At 34.6% G+C, this 10,991-nt stretch overlaps 2 protein-coding genes across 2 annotated transcripts; both read right to left on the minus strand.

Moving 5' to 3' along the window:
• Window positions 1–273: 273 nt before the first annotated feature.
• Window positions 274–6,049, minus strand: LOC108206063 (ubiquitin-conjugating enzyme E2 variant 1A). Its single transcript, XM_017376236.2, has 5 exons — window positions 5,834–6,049; window positions 3,129–3,268; window positions 2,114–2,239; window positions 1,905–2,031; window positions 274–671 (listed from the first exon to the last, which is right to left on the minus strand). Exons 1-5 carry the CDS (start codon window positions 5,877–5,879, stop codon window positions 616–618), a joined length of 495 nt encoding a protein of 164 aa, XP_017231725.1. The 5' UTR covers window positions 5,880–6,049; the 3' UTR covers window positions 274–615.
• Window positions 6,050–6,910: 861 nt separating this feature from the next.
• Window positions 6,911–10,856, minus strand: LOC135150785 (protein RGF1 INDUCIBLE TRANSCRIPTION FACTOR 1-like). Its single transcript, XM_064087901.1, has 5 exons — window positions 9,814–10,856; window positions 7,957–8,133; window positions 7,704–7,778; window positions 7,368–7,523; window positions 6,911–7,190 (listed from the first exon to the last, which is right to left on the minus strand). The coding sequence occupies exons 1-5, from the start codon at window positions 9,886–9,888 to the stop codon at window positions 7,023–7,025; spliced, it is 651 nt and encodes a 216-aa protein (XP_063943971.1). The 5' UTR covers window positions 9,889–10,856; the 3' UTR covers window positions 6,911–7,022.
• Window positions 10,857–10,991: the final 135 nt, after the last annotated feature.

The following is a 10,991-nucleotide window of genomic DNA, read 5'->3' on the forward strand; positions in this document are numbered from 1 at the left end:
TATTGACAATATCAGGAACCAGATTACTAGCCAAATCAAGTAATATAAATAACAGGGTCAGGTCCTACGTTGCAACAGAGGTTCAGAAGATAATACACACGGAAAAGGACTGCGGTTGTGGATAATAAGCGCAGAAAGGGTTATGCTGCAGCAGTCAGCTTCCAAGAACCAATTCCCTTGTACATATGAAAATTTGCAGAGTAACTAAAGTAAAGCTAACCATTCTAAACAACTAATTACGAAGGTCAGATCTTTCTCTGCAAGGGGAATGGAATGGGAAGACTCGAGGGCCTCTCAATTACCATTCAGGATTTTGTTTATATGCGAGCGCTAAATTTCATATATTTGTGTTTTCTCTTCCCGCAAACATAATCTTTTGCTAACATATATAGCCAAAAAAATCTGCTGAAACACTTTTACATCTAAAAACACAGGAGAGCAATATGCATTTCATCTGAAGTCCAATTTATTCTGATAGGTGGAGAAGACACATGCCTAGTTACGTTTTTGTTACAGTTACAAACATGTAAGATTCAGACACAACATGTTTTGCAGATGCAACAGCCAGGTGCATGTAGTTTATGTAACACATCTTTGGAGTGCAACTTCCATAACTTACATGATACAACATTTTGTTACCCGCTGGGGGTCCATCGTTCCCTGATCATTTCCTAAAACATCAACAGAATCTATTGTCAGAGACTCCATAAAGTGCAAGCACTTTCAGTGTAAATGCAACTTCTGCATTTGTGAGGTGCATTATGTACATAGTAACTGGTAAGAACTAGATAAACAGTATATCGGATAAAGCATGCATCACTATTTAAACATAACACAGTATAGCCACATCCTGCACTATTTCTATTTCCAGAAACCTGGTTAAGAAAGATCGATCGGCATGTATCAGTGGCTTCTAGCTTCACTGATACTTCTGGTCTCTACTAATATGGAGGTCAAACCCTGGCTAACAACAATATGGTTGGCCTGATTTATCCCTCAGACCATGTTTTTTTTAAGGATTATAATCTTGGGATAACTATATTATTTTCTTTAAATATAAAAGATTATAATCCCATGGAATTGTATCGCAATCACCTTTATGATTCATTTCCATGGGATTAGAATACCTCCTCTCACAAGGTATTATAATCCCAAAAAAATGGACTGAAACGAACAATGATTGGAATATGAATACATGGGATTATAATCCTTTATAATTGAGATGTATAGGGTAATAATTTGGGGATTATAATCCCTCCAAACAAACAAGGCCTTAGTGCGTAGTGGCTCATGGTTTCGCCCTGAGTGGGTTTATAAATGTTTGGTTAGGTAACCCTTGTGGGATCTTGTAAAACCTATGCAGGAATGATATTCTCGTTCATGGTAATCCCATTAATTCATTACTGTAAAGGAATGTATACACATATTTTTGAAAAAACCTTATTAGACACCATAAATGACACCTCGGACCAAGTACTACATAATCATGTACCACATTCTACATCAAATTAAATATATTAGTAGCAAGACCTAACTTCAAGTGTACAATTGCCTATAAGCTGCACCATAGTACTTTGCCTGCCTACCGCTTAATTGCCTCCGTTTTTAATTCATCAAGCATTGCATCAGCTCAAAGAGCTTATATATATTCTTCTATATTTCATTTTTCAATGGTTTTATCCCGGATCTTACTAGTTCTCTTGAACACACTCGTAATACTTAAATCAACCAAAAACAAGATTGTGATGTCAACATATAACACCCAACGAAATGATACCCTCGGGAGGTGAATCTCTATATACATAGCAGTAAGTAAAAACAACACAGAGAGCAGTGAGAAAACCACACATATACACACTACTCTTCCTGAAAGTACAACTATAGAGGAGGTGAACGGTAATTACCTTCTGGAGGTTGAGCTAGTCTGCGATTCTTTGATGACAGCATCTCATCCCTCAGCTCAATTAAAATATCTTCCATGGTGTAATCCCTCTGCCACTCAGCAAGCAGAGAAAACAATCTTGGTTCGACCTGTAAATTTGCATGAAGTAAGCTTACCTAATAACTTACAAATTTAAATAACGTCAATCACGTATTCAGATGCAACACCTACCAAACCAGTTTCCTGGTTAACGACAGTCAAGTTAATTTGTGTTTCGAACTTCACAATCGGTGGTTTATCGGGATAGTCCATGCCACAGAATATTTTTACCTCGTAAATATCCCCATCATAAATAGTCTGCCATGCACAAATTAACATTATAAAATTAGTTTATATATTTCACGCCGCATTCTTATTAAAGATAAACAAAGACATGATTAGCTTATAAAGAGAGTAATAAAAAAGGATATAACATGAAGAACTTATATCAAAAGAATTGGTGTTCTGTTACTTTGATACCCTTTTTATAATGCAAGACATTTCTTGAATTTATTGATAAGGGCTGAAAATAACTTTGGTCTGTGAACAAAGCCTTTGGCACAAAAGCTTACAGTATGTGGATGGCATTCTATCTACCTATCAGCATTTTAAATCAGGGTAACTAGTACAGCACTTAATGTTTTACCTCAAACACAAAATATAATTGTTAGCATAATTCTGAGCTAATAGCTTATATCTTTTTTAATACACAAGGAAAATGTGTGAAACATACAAAACAAAAAGATCCGTAGATCAGCGCAGGGTGGGATATGGTAGAAGGATTTTTTATGAAGATATATTTATACATTTAGAGAAACATCTTATACAGATTGCAAGGACTCGCAACAAATGTGAACCACACAAATAAATAGTATAAATTCTCTACTAATTTGCATTTACATGTACTGTTTATCATTTCTGTCACAACTCAACCAACTAAAGCACGTCAACAGGCTATTTTCAATCTTAATATCATTTCATACCTGTTCATAAAGGTGCCAAAAACTGAATTTAATTCTTGTTTTTTTTAGATAATAAATCATGATCAAGGTAATTAAGAGTTAACATATTTCCATTAATGGAGATGCAGTGATGCACAAAAAACTGTCAAAGTCTCAAAGTATCTCAAACTTATTTAGATTTAAGATGAATGCAGTTCGTGGTCAGGTTTGTAAGCAAAAATGGAGAGTATGGAAAGAAAACCAACATCAGGAGGACCAATTATGGTCCCAGTCCAAGACTTCATGTGCAGATCATCAGTGTCATCCATTCCATAGCTAATCATTCCATCTGCAGTTCCTCGTTCACCTCTTTCAAGCTCTTCCAGTAGCCTGAAGCTCCTGGGCACTGAAAATGAACAAGTGTAGTCACATTTCAGGATTATATCATACGAAAATCTCAGAGACACCTATTTATTATACTAAGATAATATGGTATTATTTGACAGGAGGAAGATGTCTGTAGCAAGCATGCTGATCACATATCATTCAGTTTTATGATAAGAAACTGTATACCCCTACAATTATCTAGCATCAAATTAGATACTTGACTTGATTTCAAGCTAGAAAATTACGTCCTTCAAAATCACGAGAATCTGACACGTGTGCAAATTTTTAGATATATAAGGAACAGAAGTGAGGAAGTAATATGATGCAGATTAGGTTGTAACCAATCCAGTTCCTCTATCTGGGCAATAACAACCAAAAAGATGCAGGCACACCATCTTATGTTTCCATTGACATACTATACATACACTTGAAACACATAGTCATTATCTATCTTTTTTGCTACATTTGTGATACTTTCACTCTATCAGAATATACCAATGGAGATGACAATGGCCAATAGGGTAAGAGTTAAGGTTGTTATACTTCCTATTATTCCATAAGAAGTGGAATCCTGAAAAAAGAATATATTGAATACAGAAGCCATATATCTTGTCACTTTTTTTTGAGACATAAATAGTCATATAAGCACTCAGATTCATTTCATAGTTGCTTCAAATTATAAACTTTCTCTTTTTATGAATACATTTTATCGTTATTACTTACATGAAGCAAATTAAGCAACTTAGATTGCTATTATGATGTCATAGGGTCATCCAAAGTTCAATAATGTGTGTGTGTGTGTGTGTTTCCACAGCCATGGAAGCCCATGGAAGCACGTGAACATGAACAATAAGAGATATACTAGGCCTGCGCTGGATTGATAAATGAACTACAAACAAAAATTACCAACATCGCTGCTCAGTCCTCATATCGCTCAACTGGCTCCCACACAACTTTTCTTGATGGCATATTAAAATTATACTCTAGCTCAGGGACTCCATTATTTGAAGCAGTTTCCAATAAACAGCTATTAGGCTCATCTTAACAATTATTTCCATTATATCATCTCTTTGAAGCTTTAGTTATCTATTTTATTTTCCTATTTGTTGATTATATATATGCTTTAGTTTCAGCTCTTATATATGTCGGGGGTTCAAACTCAGTTTACAGCCAGTCCGACAAATTCAGGATAAAGGTCGGCATTGAGGTAATTAAGTTAACTTTGTTGTCACCCATTCCAACTATATAACACTCAGCATACATACAATTCGCAATAAAATAAAATAAAATAATAATAATAATAATAATAAAGTTTCAATGGAATGACGTACACGCAACTGAGCTTGTGATATTAGATAGCCCTTCATCATTCCTCAGTTTTAACATATAGTAAAATGAACTTTATCTGTATTGCAGGAGTTTTAGTAAATTGCTCATTGCTGATTCCAGGCACACAAAGACATAATATTTATATATAGTAATTGACACCAAGATCCTATGTCTATATCCCTGTGCGTATCTGTAGGGTTTCCTTATTGTGGTATTGAACGAGGGAAACAACTGACGACCGCTTTGCCTTTTTACAATTTCTGAACAATAGTTGACCAATCCCGAGCTAGTTATCAAATAACAAAAAATTGCTGACCTATATTCCTAAGATTCAAAGACATCATGCATTATGTATGAGTGTGTTCATCAAGAGATTCATAATGAAATATTTTCATTAGAAATCAATAGATGTTTCCTATTTGAGTACCACTAACTGAAGATTTGTCTCATAAACCCAAGGGTAATTTGTTAAACAAAGAGCATGGGTGGGAGTGAGACTGCTATATAAACATGATCACAGGGTACCAAGAGATCCCGAGTTTTCCACTTATATATTTGTTACAAATTAAAATTAGTACATTACCATCAATATTACTTGCTATAAATTAATATATGAACTTCACAAATATAGTAAAGATAAATTCTTTCCCTTCAGCTGCCTTTAACATTCAAGTTTGTGCAGGCATTGCCAAAGAAAATGATGATAAATGAACACGAAAGTCATATACTGATCACTGAAAACAAGTTTTTAATTACCATTTTACAGTACAATAAAATCAGCACAAACCCTTCTAGAGTAACTAAGTTCACTCCAGTTGTAATAATTCACGAAAAATGAATAAGTATTACTAACATATATAAGTGAAGACAAAGAACTGTTGTTAACAAGTAAAGCCTAGCATAGCAAATAACCCGAGATCAGTGCAATTCATATGTATTTAAGTAACTATTTTGCCTAAAAACTTCATATTGAATTTTAAATGCTACAGTCTTCGAAACAATCAATCTTGGAACTAAGATCATCAAAATTAATAGTCACAAACATGGTAAGTTACAAAAAAACTTTGATCAAATATACATACAAACATTTGCTAGCCCAACTAAGTGCGAAAATAATTCTGATACAATAAGCTTTAAAAACCCTAGCTTAACTGAATCAGATTGCAATTTAACAAAAAATTTGACACGAAACATAAAGATTGTAAGCAGAAGATAGAAGATTAATTAAAGAAGGGTCGGATTTCGTTAAGCTCACCGACGACTCTTTCTTTCGAACTCTTGCTGCACCGAAAACAAAACATGGTTCTTTTTTATGTATGTGGGTACATTGTGTGTGTATGTATATACAGCGAGAGAGAGAGGGGAGAGAGAGAGAGCGCGAGAGAGATGCTTCCACGTCCCCCTTGCTAAAAGACGGCGGAGTGTCGCTCCGCATGACAGCTATCAACACCTCTCTCTCTCTCTACTACTACGTTTCCTTTTAATTTTGTTTCTATTTTCATCTTCCCCCGCTTTACTTTTTAACGTACAGAAAATTACTTTAAAATAATAACCATGACACCAACGAAAAATATTACTTTATCGAGAGTAAAAAAAACACTATATACATTATATCGAGATCAGGCAAAATATTATTTTATCGAGGTTCAACTGTGCATGAACATTCTGCACATTATCTAACTTGAATTTCATTTTTATACATGCACATAATTTTTTCCCCTTAATTTGTAAGCACCAGATCTTAGTACCAAAAATGTAGTATTTGATAGGAAGATGGGTTCGGCAAATATTTTAAAACTCTAATACAGAGATAGACAATCTGTTTACAATTAAAAGAGTTTTATATTTGTAAAGAAAAGAGCGAGTGCTTAATTAAAACAGTTTTGCTAGTGTGATTAAGCACTAAACTTTATTCATTTAACTTTTTTTAATTGACTCCTATTTTTTAATATTGATTGATCCCGCTAAATATATAAAAACTACATCGATTATAATGAGCTAAATGCATAAAATTTAATTGTATAGACACAAATTAGACAAACCATCATTAGGCCTTGCTCCCGAGTTTTTTTAGGAGAGAAAGCAAGTGAATGCAAGTGAAAGCAAGTGTGCTTTCACTTTCATCCCACTTTTGGAGTGAAAGTTTTAGAGTGAAATTATGCTATATTTTCACTCACTTTCACTCGCTTTCCTCCCTTTAAAAAACTCGGGAGCACGAGTAGGAGTGAAAGTTAGATAACTTTCCTTCCTCTTCACTTGCTTTCCTCCCTTTTTAAAACTCGGGAGCAGGGTGTAAAAATACTAATTTATAAAATTGATATTTCTTGGGGGATACAGTAAATTACTTAGTATTACAGGATACAAAATTCAAAATACAGGCAAACACCAGTTTAGAGACAAATGAGGAACAAGAAATTGATACATTAAAACAATATCAAAGTAATCTAGAACATCGGTGCCCTCAGTGCAACTCCTTTTCTTAATTTTTGTCTCTTGGGAGAAGAAAGAGTTTCAATCACATCGCCCCCGCAATTACATAAATCTTCTTCCTTTTCGTCAATCGAATGTTGGTTAGCTTCCTCTGCTTGTTCATCTCTAGACATTGAGAATACCTGCTAACAATTGAAACCACTTAATAAGCCACTACTACATTAGATTTCTCAAATTATTAAGTTGCAGATATATAATGAAACGCGACAAAACAACATTTTGCTTTCATTTTACAAATTCAAATGTTAGTATGTTTCCCTTTGATTCATCTGAAACTAACTAGTGCATCGTAAACTGACCTTGCATTGCAGGCTGCAGTATAGTGAGGTCTGCAAGCTCCTATTACAGATGATGCAATTGTGCAGAAAACGCAGATTATTTTGCTGACATTGTGGTGATGGCTGCTGAGACCTTTGCTTCAGAAATATAACTCTATCTTTATTTGTATGATATGTCTGGGAGCATGCTAATATTGTTAATGCTGATTAAAATATCATTAGAGGGGTAACACAACAAATCATTTTATTTCTCTATGGGAATTCTCATTAATATGATACACTACTTCCATTTCTCATTAGTATGAGTATCTCAGATGATCATAGGACATGAAGGTAATTAATCAGTAATTTACAAACCTGAATCCCTGAACAATCAAAGAACTTGCATAAATCTTGACGATTAATAACTTCACAATAAACATATCTACGAATCTGCAATGTATAGGCAGCATTTTTAGTAGTGCATTTAACAGATGTCGATAGGCAGGGAATTTGGTTCACCAAACAAAATTTTTTTGCCCCCAACTAGTTTCAAATCCTAACCCCGTCCCTGCTCACAAACATCTTAATACAAAGAATTTTGATAATAATACAATAAAATGATTATTACCTTGAGATGTCTGTGATGTGCGTGGGCAGGAAGACAATTGCAACAGAAAGACTGATGACAATCGATGCAAAATCCATCCTCTTTATTCTTTCTGAAATCTTCATGACTCTCACATGGATTAAAAAAGAGCTCTGTGCACATAACTTCCACCCATGCCGGAACTTTCACACTCAAATCCTGCAATATTATCATCACACTTTCTCAATTAAAAAGTAATTATTATACATAGACATCATATATAATACGAACTAAAACTAATAACTGAAAAGCAGATGTATATTCTATATAAAAACATGCATAAATATTAGTTGTAGAGTTTAGAGGAACTTGCATGTTGTGGTGCATGAAGTCTTTTGACTCCAGCAACCTCTTCCATAGTACTTGTGAAAGTCTCCTATGAAATTTTATGTGTTTATCCACATTCATAGGGTAGATGAAGAGGTTGTAATACTAATCACTCTTTTTGTTATGTACCGACTTTCATAATTATCATTAAAAGTGTCTTGGAAATGTTAAGTGATTATGGTAAGCGTAACAAATTATGCCACCATCTTGTTACGTGATTTTATCAGTTTTTTTGGATTTCCATATATTATACCAGTCTGTATATATCCCTGCATATTCCGGACTCCACAATCTAGAGGTCTCCATATATATTTTTTATGATAATGAAGGAAATTATGATGTCAAAATAAATAAATTATAATATTTAACTAGTTTGTTTGTTTTTTTGGTCAGGAATAAATAACTAGTTATATGGAATAATTTTATAATTTTATGAGGATTTATTATGATTTTCACACATTTAATATATACCAGTTTGGTGCACACTACTAGTTAAATCCAAAAAACTGAGTGTGATGAAAAATGTTAAAAGAACCTAAATTCATTTTCTAAAAACATAGTTGAGGCCGTGTGATAATTTTAGGAGTCAAAAAAATTAACAAAAGATTCTTGCGTTGGTGTTTTTGATATAAAAGATTAGATCTTATGAAGAAAGACCGGATATGCGAGTTCCCGTTAATTTCTGTCAATCTTTTTAAGAATATTAGCAGGTTCATCACATTAGTACAACCTCACGAGTCATGGCAGCATAGTGTGACTGTTCAGGCCACTAGTCTGCATTTTTCAGTTTCAGAAAGCTATTGGGTTCTTTTATATCGGAACCGGCAGTCAAGTTGTAGCATCATCCATGTGGCAAATGACAAAACCTGGATTGATGAATATCCTTCAAGATCAGGGGCGGATCTAGCACACAAACGTTACGGGGCACCAAACAAATTTTCGAAAAACACCTATATATTTCTAAATATTGTGAGGGCACACTTATAATTTTGTAAAATTTAGAATGGGGAAAAAATGTAAAAAATATTTTAAGGGGGACACGTGTCCCCCGGTGCTCTTCCTAGATCCGTCCATGTTCAAGGTAGTATGTCCGATACTTCTCCAGAGGCTTACAGAATAAGAAACCTGGATTAATGAAAGTCCTTCACGGTAATGCTAATTATCCCTCGAGAGGATGACATATAGACCCTATAAGAATTTACTGGTTCGGACTGCAGGACTCTGAAAAGAATTCATTGTAAATCGTGGATCCGACTGCTAGTCAAGACTTTTCAAGAGAATATATAAGCTTAATAGATATGCCAGCTAATATATTGAGTTCTTGAATGTTGTTGATATGTAAGGAGGCTATGAGATCATATTTTGCTCAGGATCATAAACTACCGGGTTAGGAAATAGCTCATATTTAGTTTGGATCACATCCTCAAATACCCACTACCAATTTATATCTAAATAATATAATCCCGACCCAAATCTGGACTTGCTGAAAATAAAACGATCACCTGAACATACCTGAGCAGAGGATTGTCTTACAGCCCTCCATGTGGAACAGGAAATCGGTTGAGTTATGGACAAACAATGACACATTATGCGTCCAAGTGCAAACTCCTTTCCCTGTAAAGATGGCGGTCATTTTTTTTTTGTGGGTTCTGTATCTATACAGATAGGTATGCATCTGGGAACTGTGCGGGGCACTCCAGTTCTAAGGATGGCTCCTGCCTCTTGATTTACCAACATCGAGATCATTTCGGTCATGAAAAAAATGGACAAAAAATGTGTCCGAAGCGGCTGCTGCTTGGTTCACCAACATCATTGCTCGACATATACAGAATGTTTTAGACGTGCACTTTACGATATAAAGATGAAGCCTTTTTCGGAGTGATGCAAGACTGCAAAGAAATTCTAAAGACAGGCCTAATAAAATATCAGATCAGGCAGGTTGGGACACAAAATATGTCTTTCTACAGTCTAATAGTGCCGTGCATCAGGTGTTGGCCAATTGGCCAACCCTCTTGAGGAGGGTAGGATATCAGTTGCGATTTTTGGTTTATAAGTATACTAGTACCAATACCCCAACCCTCCCCAACCCTCTTCAGGAGGGTAGGATATCAGTTGCGGTTTTTGGTTTATAAGTATACTAGTACCAATACCGAAGCTTGTCATCAGAAAATATATCTTAGGGTACAACATTGTGCCCACTAATTAATCATCTCCTAAATTAATGTCACAAACATAGAGTTAGAGTTATGATATCATAGATACCCCAGAAGAGAGCAACAACACCCTCCTTGTGACAGCTTCATTATTTACATTTATACGTAACTGCTTAGGATTTTAAACCAAATAGCCAACTCAGAAGTAGCAGACATGTCGTTATAAATTACATACATAAATCAACAAGATCATCAGTCCGATTGACTTGAAAGCATAGCATGTCGGCATAACAAAAAACAGGTATATTCTTAGTTTAGCTCTCAAAGCTTCTTCCTTGAACCAATTACCAATATACTTCTTATCACTTGTATCAGAGTAAGATATCAAGACGAATCACATTATATTTATAATTACTTGTCCCTAAAATATAATAACTTAATAAAAACAAACTTAAAATAAGTCAAAATATTCCATTAAAACTTCATCATCATCGATAAGACCTGATTTGCATGGTATCTAAATTTCTGATGCATACA

Source organism: Daucus carota, chromosome 2 (assembly GCF_001625215.2).
Source record: "Daucus carota subsp. sativus chromosome 2, DH1 v3.0, whole genome shotgun sequence".
Lineage (NCBI taxonomy): Eukaryota > Viridiplantae > Streptophyta > Magnoliopsida > Apiales > Apiaceae > Daucus > Daucus carota.

Excerpts from the sequence above, each read along its gene's own strand:
- LOC135150785 (XM_064087901.1), bottom strand. The coding sequence starts at position 9,888 with ATGTGTCATTGTTTGTCCATAACTCAACCGATTTCCTGTTCCACATGG. Across the intron at positions 8,134-9,813 it reads TAAGACAATCCTCTGCTCAG|GATTTGAGTGTGAAAGTTCC; the intron begins GTATGTTCAGGT and ends ATAATATTGCAG. Across the intron at positions 7,524-7,703 it reads TTGATTGTTCAGGGATTCAG|ACATATCATACAAATAAAGA; the intron begins GTTTGTAAATTA and ends GCATGCTCCCAG.
- LOC108206063 (XM_017376236.2), bottom strand. The coding sequence starts at position 5,879 with ATGTTTTGTTTTCGGTGCAGCAAGAGTTCGAAAGAAAGAGTCGTCG. Across the intron at positions 2,240-3,128 it reads CCATAATTGGTCCTCCTGAT|ACTATTTATGATGGGGATAT; the intron begins GTTGGTTTTCTT and ends TGTGCATGGCAG. Across the intron at positions 2,032-2,113 it reads TTAACCAGGAAACTGGTTTG|GTCGAACCAAGATTGTTTTC; the intron begins GTAGGTGTTGCA and ends GCAAATTTACAG.